This window comes from Dermochelys coriacea, chromosome 3, assembly GCF_009764565.3.
Source record: "Dermochelys coriacea isolate rDerCor1 chromosome 3, rDerCor1.pri.v4, whole genome shotgun sequence".
NCBI lineage: Eukaryota > Metazoa > Chordata > Testudines > Dermochelyidae > Dermochelys > Dermochelys coriacea.
The window spans coordinates 13,523,196-13,543,302 of record NC_050070.1 but is presented as its reverse complement, the minus strand read 5'-3'; the positions used below and the strand labels follow the sequence as shown (position 1 = coordinate 13,543,302).

The 20,107-nt window shown below is 45.0% G+C and overlaps 2 protein-coding genes across 2 annotated transcripts in view; one reads left to right on the top strand and one right to left on the bottom strand.

Annotated features, from left to right (window-relative positions):
• Positions 1 to 595: 595 nt before the first annotated feature.
• On the top strand, positions 596 to 17,801 carry LOC119853576 (cytochrome P450 2K6-like). The gene is made up of 10 exons (XM_038396805.2): positions 596 to 893; positions 4,955 to 5,117; positions 7,560 to 7,709; positions 8,211 to 8,371; positions 9,381 to 9,554; positions 9,650 to 9,791; positions 10,558 to 10,742; positions 12,025 to 12,166; positions 12,965 to 13,265; positions 17,429 to 17,801. Exons 1-9 carry the CDS (start codon positions 708 to 710, stop codon positions 13,150 to 13,152), a joined length of 1,491 nt encoding a protein of 496 aa, XP_038252733.1. The 5' UTR covers positions 596 to 707; the 3' UTR covers positions 13,153 to 13,265; positions 17,429 to 17,801.
• Positions 12,162 to 20,107, bottom strand: part of LOC119853575 (cytochrome P450 2K4-like) — a 49,251-nt gene continuing 41,305 nt past the window's right edge. Inside the window, exon 11 of the mRNA XM_038396799.2 lies at positions 12,162 to 12,388. Coding sequence (XP_038252727.1) covers positions 12,282 to 12,388 — 107 coding nt within the window. The 3' untranslated portion in view covers positions 12,162 to 12,281. The remainder of the gene's footprint in view (positions 12,389 to 20,107) is intronic.

Here is a 20,107-nt window from a genome sequence, read left to right as displayed (position 1 = left end):
CCCCCACAAGGATGAAACAGGATGATGACTCCATCACTACTAAATCCACACTCACATGTTTTTAAAGCTGAAGTTTCTGACTGTATGCAGATTCTTTTCCAATATGCAAATTAGCCAATTTGTTTAAAACATTAATGGGACACAAGTTCCTTAACTTTTTTCCTTAGCTGGTGGCAACTCTAGAGCAAGGATCATTTCTCATCCAAACTGAGAGTATGGTCACAACATCATCCCACATATCTCACCACTCCCTATAGTCACTATCTTTCATCAAGGGTGATGTGTGGGCAATTACTGTGGCTATGATTGATAGTCAAGTGGCAGCCAGCAGAAAGTGAGCTGACATATGACATACGACCAGGTTTGTGTGAGACATGCCATGACAGATGTCCCGGTGTTCTGCTCAAACCCCAGTTTCACTAGAACCAGTATAATCCCAGTAAACCAGGATGTCCAGCCATTCTGTCCACAGTATTTTTCAAAGGAAGGAGCTGCAGATAACGTTTTCATAACAAATGATTTTTCACCAGCAATAATAGGGTTAAGTTAGGCATCATGGAATAGGGAGAGGAGATATAACATATTGTGTACAGGCATTTTTAACAAAGCTGATCACTTTGTTTGTGGACACAGCTGGATTAGGTTGCATTCTTTCCATACATTTTTTTTGGAAAATTCCTGACTAGTACGATATTAATCCCAAAGAAATGACGCTGGCAGATCCAATTGTCATACTGCTGCTGTTTGTGGTAACTTTTGTTTCTATTCTTACTGTGAAAAGGAGCTGGAATAAGAGAGTCTGCCTGAATTTCCCCCCAGGACCAAGACCTTTACCCGTCCTTGGAAATCTACACCAGCTGAACCTGAAGAGACCTTATCGAACTTTGCTTGAGGTAACAGTTTCGAATGGGATGGACTGGGTAGGCTATAATTGATCTCATAGTTGTAAATGGCAGATGGAAAAATGCAAGCTAAGTAAAATGCAGGAGTCCCCATTTTTAGAAGCAGTGTGCACTGCGAGGGGAAACGCTTAGTGCAGACAAAACGCGGGTAGCACGGCTTAAGAGTTAGCTAGTCAGTGAGGCATTGATCATTGATTTACCATTGACTTCAGCCAATCTGGGATCAGGCCCTTCAGTCTGGCATTATATGTATGTTTATTTGGCCTATCTAGAACTTTGATCTGTGCTGGGCTTCACGCAACATATCTTAAAGCCTGTCACAGATCAGTGAGAGAATGTGACAGAAAAGTTCATTAATGATAATAATTAATAATACTTGCAGTATAGGCTAAACCCAGGTAAGGGGGGTGAACATGAAGGGACCATGAGGAGGATGAACTTATCCTGCCTGCCATGGAGCAGGGTATGGGGGGCATGGCTGGGGATAAGCCCCTCTGGGGTCTTCCTGCCTCACACAGAGGTGTTGTGTAAATGCCCTATGGCCATGTGGGCACTTTCAGCCACTGAGCTGAAGCGGTCTCTGAAGAGCTGCTTTATGCCCAGGGTGAAAGACTAATCCAGTGTTTGAATTGTATGTATATTTATCTAGCCTATCTAGAACTTTGATCTGTGCTGGGCTTCACTCAACATATCTTAAAGCAGCGCTGCGCATACCTGTCACACGTCACTGAGAGAATGTGACAGAAAAGTTCGTTAGTGATAATAATTAACAATACTTGAGGTACAAGCTAAACCAGGGGGGTGGACATGAAGGGACCATGCAGAGGGTGCTCTTATCCAGTCTGCCATGGAGTTCTGCCCATGTAAGCCCCCTTCCTGCAGCAGGAGCAGGTGGGCATGACTGGGGATAAGCCCCTCTGGGGTCTTGCCTCACACAGAGTTTGCTGTGTAAGTGCTCTATGGCTGAGCTGAAGTGACAGGTTTCAGAGGGGCAGCTGTGTTAGTCTGTATCAACAAAATGAATGAGGAGTCCTTGTGGCACCTTAGAAACTAAGGTTTCAGAGTAGCAGCCATGTTAGTCTGTATTCGCAAAAAGAAAAGGAGTACTTGTGGCACCTTAGAGACTAACAAATTTATTTGAGCATAAGCTTTCGTGAGCTACAGCTAGAAACTAACAAATTTATTTGGGTATAAACTTTCGTGCACTAAATTCCACTTCATCAGATGCATGGAGTGGAAAATACAGTAGAGAGGTATAAATACACAGCATACGAAAAGATGGGAGTTGCCTTACCAAGTGTGTGCGGGGGGTCAGTGCTAACAAGCCAATTCAATTAAGGTCGAAGTGGGCTATTCTCAAGAGTTGACAAGAAGGGGTGGAGATCACTTTTGTAGTGCTAATAAGGCCAATGTAATCAAGCTGGCCCATTTCAAACAGTTAACAAGAAGGTGTTTCTCAAGCGGCCACCAGGGGGTTTTCCTGCGGCCATGACAGCCTCCTAGGTGGTGATGGGGGAGGGGGAGATGGCAAAGCATTGGCACAGCCCCTGGAGATGAGCAGGGGGAAAGGGGACAACGCTGCAGGAGGAAGGTGAGTTCTCCTCTCTATCTATGGGGGTTTCAGCCCCTGGGGTAGTTGGGAGGCGGCTCCAGTGGCAGGACTTAGGGAGCCTGGCTGTGCAGATCAGGGTGCCAGCAATGGTGCTTCGGGTGCAACACCCAGCTCCTGCCCCCAGCTCCAGGCTCTGGCCACTGGCACCAACCCCAGCCCCAGGTTCCAACCCCAAACCTTGGTGGCCGCCACTGGCCCAGGCACCAATTGCCGGACGCACACTCCAACTCCCAGCCCTGGCCGCTGACCCTGGGTGCAGATCCCAAGCCCCAGCTGTGTGGCAGCAGGCGCTGACCCTGGGCTCCAGCAGACATTGGCCCTAGGTGCCGATCCCCAGCTCCAGTTGCGTGGCAGCGAGCACTGGTTTCGGCATAGTGGCCCTTGCTGCCTCCCCCAGCTCACATCCAACCCCCGCCCCATTCCCCCTGGCCCTTCTGCCTTCCTGGCCCTGCATTCATTCCTCCATCATCCCTGGGCCCCGCTGCCTCCCCCAGCCCACCTCCAACCCACCATGGTTCCTGCTGACAAATGGAAAGCGGGCTGACAAATGGAACCAGGTTCAAGGAAGAGAAACAGAAACGACTAGAGGTCTGGAAAACACATCATAAAAGAAGAGACCAAAGAAGGTTGGTCTGTTTCACCAAGGGAAGGTTAAAAGGTGATTTGATAGTTTATAAGCACCTGAACAAGGAGAAAGTATCTGACAATAGGGGGTCCATGAAGTTATCCAACAAAGGCATAATGAGATCCAGTAGCTGGAAGACCAAAAGCATAACTGGATTAAAAAAAAATTAGATAAGTTCATGGAGGATAGGGCCATCAATGGCTATTAGCCAAGATGGCCAGGGATGCAACCCCATGGGCTGGGTGTTCCAAAACCTACAAGTGTCAGAATGTGGGACTGGATGACCAGGGCTGGATCACTCAAAATAGCCCGGGAATGTTCATTCCCTCTGAAGCATCTGGTACTGGCAGCTGCCAGAAGACAGGACACTGGGCTAGCTGGACCATTGGTCTGACCCAGTATGGTCATTCTTCTGAGACAGCCCGTGTGCTGAAGAGCTTATATTAGATGGCCTGATAGAGTCACATCTCATCACTTGCCTCTTGCTGTATCCCAGGCCCCATCCTTCATCTCTTCATTGTCTATCTGGGCCTTGATCCTGCATCTGGATCTGCTAGCACAGACCCCTGTGCTCGTGTCGTCATGCTGAACCCAGTGGTACATAGATTTTATGCCCCTTTGAGCAAGGCCCATTGTTATGTTCTGTGTTTGTACAACATCTAGCACAATGGAGTCCTGGTCCTGACTGGGGCTCCTAGATGCTTCAGTAACACCGATGATAAATAATAATAATGAGAGTCCATGCAGATAGAAGGGTCTGCACAAGCCTCTTTCAAAGCAAGATTGGAGCCATAGCTTGTCAGCTATTCAGGGAAAGCACCTTGTATTCTTATTTGTCTTCAAAGCACGGAGCATATATTTGGTGCCATTTATAATAACAATAACAAGCCCATCTAAAGTAAAACCACTGATACACTATCAATTTTTTTCAAGGCCAAGGTGAAAGAACTACTCTCAGTAAAGTTGGTCACAAAATAATTCATTTATTGTTAATTGTTTTGTTTTGCTTTAATCAAAAAATATTTTTTTTTAAATGAAATCCTGAAAAATGTCAATAAAAATAATTTTTGTCAAATTTGTATGTGTGAAAAGGAAATAAGTTCCTGTCCAGCTCTAATGGTATACTGTAGCCCATTATATTGTCTGTAATTGCTGTATGCAGGTAAAACCAGATATAGGTAATCCTTTACATTATTCCCTCCTGCGGGCAATTCCCAGGGAGCCAAGCAGTGTGTCATTTGTAGAGCCTATTTTTTTAACAGGGTTACAAAAGTAATACATGTACATGGTAAGTTTGTCATAGACATTAGTGCAAAACCTGGTCCCGTGTTTCAATAAGTAGGACACTAGCCTAGGACTTGGAGACTTGTCTTCAATTCCCTGTTCTGCCAAAGACTTCCTGTGTGACCTTGGGCAAGTCACTCTGTGCCTCAGTTCCCTGCCTGTAAAATGGGCTGATAGCACTTTCCTACCTCATAGGGTGTTGTGAGGGTACATTAAAGATTGTTTCAGTGGGCATTGGACACTCTATGTACTAGGCATTCTTAAGCTCTATGCCCATATTATAGCAAAACTTAAAAACCTTATAATGCTTTTTCCAAACAAAATAAACAACAGCAAGAGAGCAGCAGTGTGTATAACGGTCTCCTGTCTGGATGCTGAACTTGGCACTTGTTCATTCAGCTATATTTGCAGGCAGAAGAAAAAAAAACAGCTCTAGCTTATATGTTTTAAAATCAATTGAAACCCAACAGTTGGTATAACAGTAGCATGGAAACATATAATGCTTCCCCCCACCCCACCCCTATATTTAAGCTGTCTGAGAAATATGGCCCAGTCTTCAACATTCAGATGGGACCCAAGAAAATGGTGGTGCTGTCGGGATACAAGATGGTGAAGGAGGCTCTTGTGAACCAGGCAGATGCGTTTGCAGAAAGGCCTAGAATCCCAATATTTGAAAAATTTTCAAGAGGAAATGGTGAGATTTCTTTTCTCTCTTACCTAATGATAAGACTGTTTTATGCTCTGACCATTGGAAACATTCTTCTTCTGTCAGGGGTGTGTTCTGCAGGGTTAAGAAATCGGAACAGTTTGGAGAGCATACATTTTTACTTGTATACTTCCATGAAGCAGTTCTGTTGCTTCCAAAGATAAGACCAAGACACTGGGGACTCGACACAAAAATGTTACAGGAGATAGACAAAGGGGCATTATTAAACGATGGAGTAAGTCCATCCCTGTCTATGGGTGCAAGATAGAGACCCAGTAAATGTAATGTAAGGTCACAAAACCAAATCTGAGGTGAAAATAAAGGAGCGGGAAGACTTGGAGGCAACCATCTCATACCCTTTGCAGACGTCAGTGTGGAAACACTGCACAAAACCCCTGCAAGTTACAACAGTTACAAAAAGACTCAAAGAAAAAGAAATTAGGCTTGCCTACTCCTGGCTGTCTGCACTGCAGAACGTGTACACTAAACCCACCTACTTTCTTTTCCAATAACCCCAGAGGCAACGGAGTACCTGGACTTTGCAGACCTCCATGACTGACAGGTTTGCAGGGACGCAGCAGGTTTCTCTGATTAACCAGTGAGGCTGCTGCCCTTAAATCTCATGTGATAGCTCCCCATTCAAGGCTTCCTCTTTGAACTCACCTCCTTGGTCCTGGCTTTCCCTGCATCCTCCCAGATCCTGCTTTCTCTTCTTAACAGGCCACCCCCTGCTACAGGCTTCCCTGATAACCCTGCACTGATCACGCCACCGCTAAGCTTTACCCAGTATCTTCCTTGGTGGCTGAGTACCCTCCTCACGCCCAGCTTCCTCCTATCTGGAAACTCCAAGAAACTCCCTGTTTGCAGCTGCCATCCTCGCTTGCTACCATCGTAGGCATTGCAAAGCAGAATGCAATAACACCTAACTTTTAATCACTTAGAAAATCACAAGAACAGCACTGCAATCCACAAAGCCTGAGTCAGGCATGTAGGTTCCCTATACAATGAAAGGGAAGAACTAGACACCTAACAATTGATTCACAAAAGCCAGCATGCGAGGCAGGGAACTGCCTAAATTAGCCAATGGGAGATGTTGATGAGAGGGGTGTTTCCTAAACCCTGCCCCTTCACTGGGATAGGTTCCTAAGTCTGGGCTGCAGGGAGGCACCTAGATGTGCTAGCAATCCGCAAGCAGAAACCCCTCTCCTGGAGTCAGACAGCTTAGGTGTGTAACTCAGTGTTAGGTGCTTGCCTTCACAGGCCTTAGGCTCCTATGTTTCTGCATCTTTCTAGGCCTCTGGACACCTATCTCCTGCTATGTCCCAGTACAATCCACACAAAACAGCAGGAGGAGGAGATGCTGCTGGCACAGCCCACCTTATAACGTTTAGCTCAGTGGTTAGAGCACTCACCTGGATATGTAAGACCCAGGTTCAATTCCCTCCTGAGGCAGAGGGGGGAAAAAAGACTGGGAGGGGCATCTCCCACCTCTCAGGAGAGTGCTCAACCCACTGAGCGATGGGATATTCTGAAGTAGGGCTCTCAATCTCTCCTGCTGTCTTTGTGTCAGCAAGTGAGAGAATGAATGTCTCTTAGCCTGGTGGTCAGGGCACTCACCCAGGGGATCCAGGGGCCACTCCCCCTGCTCGAGTGACTCTAATTATTCAAAGTGGAACAGCTTCAACAGGAGAGGTTGAAGGAGACTATCCCATAGCTGGATGGTGAGTGCACCTTCTTGAGAGGTAGCAGACCCCTGTTCAAATCTCTTCTCTGCCTCAGGAGGGAAGTGAAACTGGGTCTCCCACATCCCAAGTGAGTGCTAGAACTATGGGGCTAAAAGTTATAAGGTGGGTACCACGACCATCACCTCTGCTTCTTTTATTGGGATCAAAGTGTGACATAGGCAAGTGAACACCCCAGTTCATGGATTGCATGGGGGTTTAGGCAGGAGATACGTGTCCAGATGCCTAGAAAGAGACAGAAACATGGGAGCCTAGGGAATGTTTATCCTGCAAATTTTGGCACCAAATGAGTTCAGGCACTTATGGGGTTTGGCAGGATCTAAGTGGAGCCTAAAATTGCGAATTAGGCCCCTAAGTACCTTTGTGAATCCCCCCATATAAAGTTTATAGAACCATAGAAATGTAGGGGCTGAAAGGAACCTTGAGGTCATCTAGTCCAGCCCCTGCATTGAGGCAGGATTGAATACAAGCTTGTCTTACCTAGCCACATAACTCAATGCATGACCAAGTGAAGTTGAAAGCAAAGCAGCCCTTGTGATTGAGTTACTCTTTATGCATGATTAATAACGACTTGCTGTGGACTGCTCTGAAAATGTAACCTGTGGTGGTTGGGAGGCTGAGCATTATGGACGTTTAAGGTTAGTTGACACTGGCTACTCATATTCAAATCTAAGGAATGATATTTCAGGTGTTATTTTTGCTCATGGTGAAAACTGGAAAGTGATGAGAAGATTCACTCTCACGACCTTACGGGATTTTGGTATGGGCAGGAGGACCATTGAAAACAAAATCCTGGAAGAATGTGCTTATCTGATAAAGGATTTTGAATCTCGCAAAGGTAAGTACGTGTTGAGCTTCGTAGTGTAACACTGGTAATCATTCAAAGTCCTTAACCACATCTGGCCTGTGAAGCCCCCTTTCTCCCACCCTCATGGAGTCACCTCACTTGGAAATTAATTCAGTCATGACTCTTGCCTTTGATTCCAGCTAGTCAGAATTTAGAGGAGGAGCCTGAACCAGTTGGAGCAATTGGTGGCTCTGTAAAGGGTGGGAGTGGAAGGTGCTGGGGGATTAGCCTAAAAATAATGGGCCAGTTCCTCACTGAGGCAAATCTCAGACCTGAGGATCTGACATAAGGGAAAAGTGTAACGAGTCCTCCTTCTCTGCACACCAGTAGTGCCTCTGCTTAAAGGAGCCCAGAGACTGCTCCCTTCTATTGTCCCAAGGAATGCAAGTCATCCCAAAAGGGGCAGGGGAGGTCTGTTATTTCAATGGTTTCCAGTAGGAAACCTGTTGGATACCAACAAAATGATGAATGTTGTTGTTTAATGTTTTTTAGGACGCCCCTTTGACACCATGAAGATGATGAATGTTGCCGTTTCCAATGTCATTGTGTCAATAATGCTTGGGCACCGGTTTGATTATGAGGATCCAAAGTTTCTCAGACTTATCCATTTAATTAATGAAAGTGTCCGGCTTTGTGGGAGTCCCATGGTTACGGTAATATTAGTTAGTCTGGTTTAGCCTGTGTCCATTTTTGGGATTTCAAAATATTTCCAAAGAAGAGAGATCCTAATCCCAGATTATCCAATAGCACAGTGATTAGGGCCCTCAACTCGGGTGTGGGAGAATCAGGCAAAGCAGCCATTTGAACCTGGGTCTCTCATATCCTGCATGAGTGCCATAAACACAGGGCTATTGGCTATTCTGCGGAATTGATTGTGTCCCACCCTCATCCCCTTGAGGCTTGGCCAAAAATTCCATCCTGGAGCTGCAAAACCTTTCCTGTTGAAAATGTCATCGAAACAATAGGCTTCCGTGACACATTCTAGTTTCAGTGATTTGGGATTTTCTGATTAAACCATTTCATCTAAAACTTGCTGAGCAGCTCTAACATCTCTAACAGGAAGCAGCCCCATATGCTCCAGGGAACAAGCAAGAACCCTTATGACGGGCAATGGTGGAAAAACCTGCTTACAGTGAATAACCTGTCCATGGAAAACCCTGCCCATAATCCTCACCACCATCAGTTAGCTGACTGGCTTGTGCCCCAATCATGAAAGTTTATATCCTTTCTAAAAGTCAATTGACACAGGTGTTAAAAGGCCAGTGACCACTCTACACAAGCTCTCCCACCATTGCTATCATCCACACAACAGCACCAGTGGCAGCGACAGCATAAAGTGTTAGGGTACAAAGGTTATAGACACATCCCAGGAGTCTAGCTGTCTTAACCTTCTGAATGTAAAATTATAGTTTTGCTCAACATCTACACCAGCCATATGAAGAAGAAGAAGCAGAAGAAGGAGATGAATTCCAAGAGTTGTTTCATTGACCTCAATGGGAGTTCTGCATGTGGAAGGCGTATAGAAACAGGCCCTATTATTTACAAGATCATGCTTATCAACCCAATACATATTACTGTAAAGCCACAGGCTGATCATGAATGATTTGTTAACCACTATAATCTGTGTTCCCTTTTGCTAATTGTGCTATTCCCTTCCTTTAGGTGTTCAATATGTTTCCCGCCCTTGGGTTCCTACCAGGAAATCACAAGACTGTCTTTAATAACCTGGAAGAACTGTACTCCTTTATTCAGCAGACTTTCATCGAATACCTGAAGCAATTAGATCCCAATGACAAGAGAAGTTTCATTGATGCCTTTCTCATCAGGCAGCAGGAGGTACCAACGGGGTGGGAAAGGGAAAGGGAGTTATTGCAGATTTTCCCTGATTGCCAATATTCTTTAAACTTTAACAGAGAGTTTTGTACTTGCAGGAAATATCTAATCCCAATTCCCATTTCAAAAATGAGAATTTGCAAAGCCTGGTGAGTAATCTATTCACAGCTGGGATGGAAACAACTTCCACCACACTCCGCTGGGGCCTTTTGCTTATGATGAAATACCCAGCCATTCAGAGTAAGATTTCTGAGCCCTTCTGACTGTTCATCACTTCTTTTACTCTGCTCTGTATGTATTGAGCGTGCTTTTGTACAAACTATGTCCATATGCATACAGACAGTCCTCACCCATGTTCAAATGCAAGACCTCTGGCATGATGTCATCCCTCGCAGTAGGGAGAAGACAGACTCAGCTGTCATGAAAGTAAAGGGAATTCTTTATTGAGGCTGCTGGACTCAGAGAGGGCCCTGGAATTTTCCCTGGTCATTTAGCTCTCTGACTAAATCACTCTTTGCTGCCTAATGTCTCCACACAGGGTCTCCCTAAATCCTGAACTGCACTAAGGATGGAAGGGGCCACAGTGTATTGTAAACCTCAAGAGCCTGATCATAGCAGATGTGGAACACACTCAACTCTCATTAATCGTGGAACTTGAGGATGTTTAGCACCTCACAGGATCGAGCCCTCAAAGCAAAAACCCTATCCTTTGCACAGAGACAGTACCTTCTCTGCACTCAGTAGGTTACTACATTACACAGCTAGAAAAGGCACGCTTACCTCTGCTCCTAAATTACCCATCTGAGCCTTGTACCATTTCAGCCTTGGTAACTAAGGTTGTCAGCAGCAGCATTTTAGAAACAAGATGTTTGTGTCCTAAAGAGTGTCGATTATATTCTTTACTAGGTGTCAGTTGTATGTTTTCTTCGCTCTGTCTAGTTTCTCATAGGGGTTCCCACCACCATAGTATCTGAGCACCTGCTTTCACTCTCTTTTAATTGTTCAGAAAAAGTCCATGAAGAGATCGAAAGAGTTATAGGATCTGCCCAGCTTCGTTATGAACATCGGACACAAATGCCGTACACAGACGCAGTTATCCATGAAATTCAGAGGTTTGCTAATATCCTGCCAATGAGTTTGCCTCATGAGACCACTGAGGATGTCAGACTTAACGGCTATGTTATTCCTAAAGTAAGTTTTTAAGAGGTACTTTAATTACCAGGACTTTTAAACTCACCAATTAAAACAGAATAAAAATGGATTATTTAAATTCCTCCAGACAAGAAATCACATGACCTCATGCACATAAATACCATGGTGATCAGTAGGGATTGAACCTGGGGGCTTCAACATCAAAAATGCTAGCCCATCTAACTGGAGCTAAAGAAGTTACTCTGATAGCTCTTGATAAGATAGTAGGCCCTTCTCCTCACTGGGGCTAGCACAACCCCAGAGAGACACACAATCACATAAGCAGATTTGAATAAGGGAGGACATTTTTTGAACATTCCCTTTTCTCTTTAATTTAAGAGAAACTAAAGATGTTTTATCATGAAACTGACAGCAGATTGAATGCTCTGTGAGCACTTTGCCTTCAAATGTGGTAATGAGTTCACTGAAGCTGAGTCCTTCCTAAACAGCACACCACCACCTCCTACCCAACACAATCAGTTCTGGCTCATAGGGCAGGAAGCCAGCCACACCACTTCTGGCAGCATTCTTGACTTAATCTGGACAACTCCCATCCACAGACTAATCAAACTTTAAACTTTGTAGCTGCTGAGCTCAGATAAGACAAACCACAAAGTAATACATGCAGTGATGTCTGCAGTGCTCTGGATCAAACCTCTGATATGTTTATGGGAAAGAGGGCAGGGGGGTGCTGTCCTGAGCAATTGTCAATTATGAAGACATGAAATATTAAGAAGGCAGGGTGAGAAGTGGAAAGAGCCCTTCTCTGGGCACCCCAGAATGGATATATCTGCAGGATACTGTTCCTGGATCAGATCCTCAGCTGGTGTAAATGAAGTGAGCAGAGCTATGCCAGTTTACACCATCTGATGATCTGGCTTGTTATCTTTCTGAATGAAGCTCACAGTTTATGCTCAATTTGATATTTTTATTAGAGCTGGTAGAAAAATGCAAATATTTTTATTATTTATTTTAAGGATTTTATTTTTAATTGAGGGTTGGTTTTTTTTTCAATTTCACAGAAATTTCCAGGAAAAAAACAGAGAAGCTGTTTCTGGGATTAAAAATAATTTTTTGTGAAAATTTTATATTTTCGAAAATAGTTCTTAGTAAAAATGTTGGTTATCAGTAAAAAATTTTAGTTTGAGGAAAATTTTGCCGAAAATGGAATTTTTCCATGAATTTTTTTTGTTGCCAACAAAATACCTTTTTTTTTGGTTGAAATCACAGTTCAATGGAAAAGTTTTGACTGTTCTAATTTTTATTTTGTGATGCTTTTTAGGGTACTTATATCATCCCCTTACTGGCCTCTGTTTTGTGTGACAAGACTCAGTGGGAGAAGCCTGGAGAATTCTATCCTCAGCATTTCCTCAGCACAGATGGAAAGTTTGTGAAGAATGGGGCATTCATGCCTTTTTCAGCAGGTAACTTCCCTTCAAGGACAGCAGTTTGCCTTTGTCTTGTATCTTCCCCCTTCTAAGGCATCATGTTGGATCTCAGTCTGCCTTTGCATTCAAGGAAGGGCTGGGCGAAACTCTCTCAGTGCTGCTCCACAGTTGGCTGGCAGATACACTCCAAAGGAATGCTAGATATTCCTTGTCCCTGTGGGTTGAGTTTGTTACTTCCATTGCACTTCCAATCCCTGTCTGAATAAGAGACATGCTGAATAAGCATGAAAATCACATTGTTTTCAGAGATGGACCAAAATCCAGAACCAGACACTCTGAAACCTTAGTGGCCGTGGATTCTGGACCCTGAGCCAAAGGAGAGCTGGAGATGGCTCTTTCCAAAACCTGTCATTGCCATTCCTTGAACAAGCTAAAATGCTCCTTAGAGAGAATACAGAGTGCTCCCTTCCAGCCTTTAGGTTGTTCAGGAGGTTCTGTCTGTCCCCTTTCATATGGGCAATAGCTTGCCTGGATGACCTTATGGTCTGGTGGACTGAGCAAGGTACTAGGAATGGGGAGCTTTTGATTTCTAGTCCTTCCTTTGCCCGTTACATCTGGTGTGACCTCAAAGAGGTCACTTACCCACTTTACGCCATATTTTCCCATCTGTAAAATGGAGGTGATAACACTTGCTTTCTGAGATGGTGTTGTGAGGATGAACTAATTCATAATTGCTAAGCGCTTATCTACAACTCTTTCCTAGAGTTAAAACTCAAATCTGTTGTGTTGCTGCTACTTTTGAAATCCTTCCATCCTTGGTGAATTTTATAACAGGTCGGAGGATCTGTGCAGGCGAGACTCTTGCAAAAATGGAGCTCTTCCTCTTTTTTACAAGCCTCCTGCAGAGGTTCACTTTCCATCCTCCTCCTGGAATTACCAGCTCCGAACTGGACCTCACCCCGGCGGTTGGGTTTACCACACCCCCAATGCCCCATAAGATCTGTGCTGTGCCATGCAGATAAACTACAGCTTCTTGGGAAAGTCACAAAAACTCAATCTCACTCTGTCCTACTGCTTATCCCTCCCAGATACATGTGACCTATCTTAATAGCATTTTACTCTAGGCCTTAGAAACCACTGTAACCTGCTAATTTCTACCAGAAAACAATAAAACCATATATAACTCTTGCAATGTTGTGAAAGATCCATTTCTTCAAACCAGCAATCATCATTGCCCAGAACTATAGTTATTATTCAGCCATTGTAAAATATTTCCCCCCAGTCCCAAGTGTAACTGGGTGGCTTGCCCATAGGCTGGAGTGCCTGGGCCCAAGACAATCCTGATTACAAGATGAGCCCCAACAAAGAGGAATCAGGTGATTCCAAAATAAAAGGCAGCAAGAAGCTGTAGTGGGGCCTGTCCTACTTTTTGGTTTGGAAGCCAGCTGGGGCTGGTGGAAGGAGCTGCTCTGAGGAGCAAGTTGGGCTTCTGCAGAGCCCTAGCCAGATAAAGCCTTGAAGAAGCTTAAACTGGCTGTTGAAGAAGGGAAGATGAGCTGAAAAACTGTGTGTTTGTTTGGATGTTTGAGTTGTGGGTTTTTTTGGCAGACTGTTGTCAGCCTGAGAAGAACTAGTGAAGATTCAATGAAAGGCTTGAGTTTAGAAGGTCCCTGGGGACTGTGTGAGTTTTTAAAGGGGCTGGATGAAGGAGCAATAGAGGTAGCCACATAAGCAACCCTAGTCATGAGGGGGCACTTGGGAGGCAGAAAACAGCCCCATACTAGAGCAAGATCTAATAATCATGTATTACATTTATAGAGTAGTTTTCATCTATTGTATCAATTTAGAGGGAGCATATGGGCCCAAAGAGTCACAGATGTTAACTTGCTCCTATCCCTGGCCAATATTATATGGTGTTGTATAACAAATGCCAAATGATATATAGAGGCCTCAGCCTGTTTAGTACCATGGCAAACACATTCTTTTAAACCTTTTATTAAAGATAAGGAAACACCATGAATACATTACAATTCAAATGCTTTAAGTAAGGTTTATTTTAACAATATCCTGTGTTCCTGTTCCTTTAGCTGTAGGGAGTATTTAAAAAGAGCCTCCCTCCTGCACACGCACACACACATACCCCTCTTCTCTGATAGTCTCTTAAATAATATGGCAGATGGCAATAACTACTTTTGGGTGGGACGAGTAGAAATCAGTTGAGATGGGCTGGAGCTATTGTTGCTGTTATTAAAGTCCAACTCCATTTCTGAGAAGACGAAACAAGACATACACATGAAAAGGGGAAGAAAAGAACAGCAAGGAGAGAAAATGCAGCTTCTGTCTCTGGTGTTGACTCTCACTTGCAACCTTGCTGCTGGAGAAACACAAACTCAGCAAAATGGTCTTATAAGCCAGTGAGAGACCTGGCAAACTTGTGTAAGTATTGGGCTCTTTAGGACATTGCTTTTAGCTGTCTCTTTCTGGTCATAGGCTTACAGTAGTGTTGTAAAATATGCAGTCTTGGCTGACTAAAACATTGTTATTAGACAGAAGGAAAAGTGGGGGGAGGGAGAGGAAATATACATAGGGAAGGTGTAGGACACAGTGGCCCCAGGGAAACAGTCTCATATCTCAGGTGACATTTGGAATTTAGCCAGAGGTATCATCTGAATCCTGCTTTCTGGCTTGGTCTGGTTGGGACATCTCCCCGTATTAGGATGAAGAAGGCACAAGGGTGTCAGGCTAGATGCTGGAGTCCCAATGGAGATAGTTGGGGTGGGCAGCTATGATGGTGAAGCTCATGCCTTTTCTTTCTCTTGTCTTTCAGTCAAGCAGTGTGCTCCTCTGTCTGTATTTTCCTCCCACTGTCTTTACTATTTTAAAGAACTCCAAAAGGGAGTGGTGTGTGGAATAGCCCATCCCCTCATTATTTTGTCCACCAGTTAGGCCTAATTGCCAACACATCACTTTTGGTTCATAGATTTCTGGTCCCATGGTTGTTTACCAGGCATGATCTTAACACCGTCCTTATGTTATATCACTAGGCCTTTTCGTTTGGACTAATTCAATCTTTCTGTCTCCCTTTTGTACCTTTTCCCATCAACATTTATTGTTGTGATGGGTGTTCACCCTACACTTTTCCTGAAGGGGTTAATGCAGGCTAAGAAGAGGGCCCATTAACCAGACAAGCCATCCCCTGACTGAATGAGGGAGCTTAGCTGAGGAGGGAGGAGCTAGGCAGGGTTTATAAAGCCAGGAAGCTGCTAGTGGAAGGGGTGGCAGGGAAGTTGCACCAGTTGGGCAGTGAATGGGAAGGCTGCCTGAGCCCATTTGTTAGAAAGATTTGATACCACAGAACAGGGAAAGATGCATCGTGACCCGGGCAGAGGGCCAAGTCACAAAGAAGGAGCACTTGCAGTCACATGGACTGGGAGAGAGAGGAGTAGTAGAGTGTGAAACAAGCAGCAGAAGGGATCATCAGCCCTAGAAAGAGCTAATCCCTAGAAAGCCCAGGAGAAGGTGCCCTAACAGTGAGTGGACCCTGTGACAAGGTTGTTGTGTCACTATAAACTTGTCCACAGCAAGTAGCTATTAATCATGCATAAAGATTAATTCTATTGCAAGGGATGCTATGCTTTCAACTTCACATGGTCATGCATTGAGTTATGTGGCCAGCTAAGACAAGCTTGTACTTAATCCTGCCTCAGGGCAGGGGCTGGACTAGATGATCTTAAGGTTCCTTTCAGCCTTACATTTCTGTGGTTCTATAAGATCTTATGGGGGGATTCACCCCCAGAGAGGTTTAGGGTCCTAACTACTAATTTTAGGCTCCACTGAGATCCTCCTAAACCCTGTAAGTGCCTGAACTCATTTGTGCCGAAATTTTCAGAGTAAACATTCCTGAGGCTCATATGTTTCTGCCTCTTTCTAGGCATCTGGACACGTATCTCCTGCCTAAGCCCCCATGCAATCCATGACCTGGAGTGTTCACCTTCCTATCTCACATTTCGAGTCCAATGGAGGAGGCAGAGGTGGTGGTATCCACTTTATAACATTTAGCCCAGTAATTAGAGCACTCAGCTGGGATGTTTCAGTTCCCCCTGAGGCAGAGAAGAGATTTGAACAGGGGTTTGCTACCTCTCAAGAAAGTGCGCTCACCATCCGGCAATGGGATAGTCTCCTTCAACCTTTCCTGTTGAAGCTGTTCCACTTTGAATAAATAATTAGTCACTGTAGCAGGGGGAGCAGCCTCTGGATCTCCCAGGTGAGTGCCCTGACCAACAGGATAAGAGATTTTCATTCTCTCCTCTGTGACACAAAGACTCGTCTCCAAAGTGGAACAGCTTCAGCAGGAGAGACTGAGAGAGCCCTACTTCAGAATAGCCCATCACTCATTGTGTCTCACACTCGCTTGAGAGGTGGGAGATGCCTTCCCAGTCTTTTGTTCCCCCTTTGCCTGAGGGGGGAGTTGAACCTGTGTCTCCAACATCCAGGTGAGTGCTCTAACCACTGGGCTAAAAGTTATAAGGCAGGCAATGGCATGAGCACCTCCTCCTCCTACTGTTTTGCATGGAATGAGGCAGGCACCTAACACTGAGTTAAGCACCTAAGCTCCCTGACTCCAGGAGAGGGTTTCTGCTTGTGAATTGCTAGCAGAGCTAGGTGCCTCCCTGCAGCCCATACTTAGGGACCTATTTACCATTGGCTAATTTAGGCAGCTCCCTGCCTAGCATGCTGACTTTTGTGAATCAATTGCAAGGTGCCTAGCTCCCCGCATTCATTGTATAGGGAATCTGTGTGCCTAACTCAGACTTTGTGGATCGCAGTGCTGTTCTGGTGATTTTCTAAGTTACTAAAAGTTAGGTGTTATTGCATTCTGCTTTGCAACACCTAAGATGGTGGCAAGTGAGGATGGCAGCTGCAAACAGGTCATTTCTTGGGCCAGATAGGAAGAAGCTGGGTGTGAGGAGGGTACTCAGCCACCAAGGAAGATATTGGGTGAAGCTTAGCAGTGACGTGATCAGTGCAGGGTTATCAGGAAAGCCTGTAGCAGGGGGTGGCCTGTTAAGAAGAGAAAGCAGGACCTGCACTGCCGGGGCTGGAGGCTGCAGCCAGAGCTCGGGATCGGTGGCCTGGGCCAGCATCTGCCTGATCCCAGGGTCAGCGCCTGGTGCCGCACAGCCAGGGCCCACTGCAGCATGGCCGAGGCTGGGGATTGGCACCTGGGGTCAGCGGCCAGGGCGTTGGAGTGCGTGTCCAGCTACCAGGGTCTGGGCCAGCGGCTATCCCCAGGTTTGGCGGTTAGAGCTTGGGGCTGGCATTATGCTGCCAGAGCCAGAGATTGGAGCCTGCACTGAAGCCAGGGCCACATGGACAGAGTTGGGGGTCACTGCCTGACAGGTCAGGAGCTGCATGGCCAGGGTTGGGGTCAGTGCCAGTGGCCAGAGCCCAGAGCTGGGGGCAGAAGCCAGGTGTTGGCACCTGAAGCCCCATGGCTGGAGCCCTGGTCTGCACAGCCAGGCTCCCTAAATCCTGAAGCCCACCTCCCAAGCACCCCAGGGCTGAAGCCAATGCTTCTTCGTCTCTCCCCCTCTCGCCCCATCTCTGCCCAGGAGGTTGTTGTGGCTGCAGGAAAACCCCCTCATGGCCGCATGAGAGACACTGCATTAGTCTTTCCCCCCAGGGCATGGAGCTGCTCTTCAGAAACCACTTCAGCTCAGTGACTGAAAGTGCCCACACGGCCATAGGGCACTTACACAGCACCTTTGTGTGAGGCAGAACGCCAGAGGGGCTTATACCCAGCAATGCCCACCCACTCCTCCTGCAGGCAGGGGGCTTACATGGGGCAGGGCTCCATGGCAAGCAAGATAAGTGCATATGTTGTAGGTCACCTCACTTCCTGCTGGCTGCCATTTGACCATCAATCATAGCCACAGTAATTGCCCACACATCACCCTTGATGAAAGATAGTGACTATATGGAGTGGTGAGATATGTGGGATGATGTTGTAACCATATTCTCAGTTTGGATGAAAAATGATCCTTGCTCTAGAGCTGCCACCAGCTAAGGAAAAAAGTTAAGGAACTTGTGTCCCATTAATGTTTTAAACAAATTGGCTAATTTGCATATTGGAAATATGATCCAGACAAATTCAAATGAGAACTAGTGGTGGTTCAAATAAACAAGAAGCTAAACCAAACCATGTAACTGTAGCTCTTTGATGAGGATCCTATGCGTGTGTCAAGGTTCCTTCTCCACTCTGAACTCTAGAATCCAGATGTGGGGACCTGCATGAAAACCTCCTAAGCTTACTTTTACCAGCTTAGGTTAAAACTTCCCCAAGGTACAAACTATTTTACCCTTTGCCCTTGGACTTCCATTGCCACCACCAAATGTTTGACTGGGTTTCCTGGGAAAGCGTTGTTTGGAAACGTCTTTCCCCCCAAAATCCTCACCAAAACCTTGCACCCCCCTGCCTGGGGAAGGCTTGATAAAAATCCTCACCAATTTGCATAGGTGACCACAGACCCAAACCCTTGGATCTTAAGAACAATGAAAAAAACATTCAATTTCTTACAAGAAGAATTTTAATGTAAGAAAAGGTAAAAAGAATCACCTCTGTAAAATCAGGATGGTAAATACCTTACAGAGTAATTAGATTCAAAACATAGAGAATCCCTCTCAGCAAAACCTTAAGTTACAAAAAGACACAAAGACAGGAATATCCATTCTATTCAGCACAGCTTAATTTTCTCAGCCATTTAAAGAAATCATAATCTAACGCATATCTAGCTAGATTATTTACTAAGTTCTAAGACTCCATTCCTGTTCTGTCCCTGGCAAAAGCATCACACAGAAAGACAGACCCTTTGTTTCTCCCTCCCTCCAGCTTTGAAAGTATCTTGTCTCCTCATTGGTCATTGTGGTCAGGTGCCAGCAAGGTTATCCTAGCTTCTTAACCCTTTACAGGTGAAAGGATTTTTCCTCTGGCCAGGAGGGATTTTAAAGGTGTTTACCCTTCCCCTTATATTTATGACAGCGTTACAAATTGGAAACTAACAGTAATTAAATTGTGAGATCCCTGAATGAAGCTAGTGGGCTTGTTTAGTCGAGAATCTGTGGTCCTGTTCTAACTCAAATGTTTTGATTGCCAATTAACTCAAATTAACCAACTCACTTGTAAATGCTAGTCTAGATACTGTACAAATGTTTATTCCACCATACATGTGCTTAAGATTTGGTCAAAAGTCCCATACAAAGTGGGAAGCATGGAAGAAGGCAATAAGGTGGGAAGCGGAGAAAAAACCAAATGAGAGGGCGACTCTGGCATTCTTGGCAGATCAGAGATAGGGGATGCAACAACAAACAAGATGCAAACCAGGGTGGAGCCTACAAGATACTGATGGATAATATCCGGGGTCAAAACCTCTATATGGGCACAGCTCTACTGAAATACATAATTTGCACCAGAAGTGGATCACCAAAAGAATGTGTGTGCTGGAATAAACCTATGTGGATCTGCTAAACACACAACCTTGCACTGGTTTCACTATAGGTGTGATGTTACACCGATTTAGCTAAACCAGTGCAACTTTATGAATGGACATTCTTCATCAATTTAAACCAGGTTTACAAATAAATAAATAAATACTAATGGAGAGGGAGAATGGTTCAGTGGCTAGGGTGATAACCGGAGACTTGGGAGACCACGGTTCAGTTTACTGTTCTACAACAAACTTCCTGTGTTACCTTGGGCATGTCATGTAGCCTTTCTGTGCTTCAATTCCACATCTATAATGTGGGGATAATAGCACTGCCCTACCTCACAGGGGATTGTGAAGATAAATACACTAAAATGATTACAAGGTTCTCAGATACTACAGGAATAGCCACATAAGTACCTAAGACAAAGAGAGCATGCACTTGTTATATTAGATCAGGCTTTTTAATTTTAAAAGATCATCTATAGAAAATCAC

Excerpts from the sequence above, each read along its gene's own strand:
- LOC119853576 (XM_038396805.2), top strand. The coding sequence starts at position 708 with ATGACGCTGGCAGATCCAATTGTCATACTGCTGCTGTTTGTGGTAACT. Across the intron at positions 894-4,954 it reads CTTATCGAACTTTGCTTGAG|CTGTCTGAGAAATATGGCCC; the intron begins GTAACAGTTTCG and ends CCTATATTTAAG. Across the intron at positions 12,167-12,964 it reads ATTCATGCCTTTTTCAGCAG|GTCGGAGGATCTGTGCAGGC; the intron begins GTAACTTCCCTT and ends ATTTTATAACAG.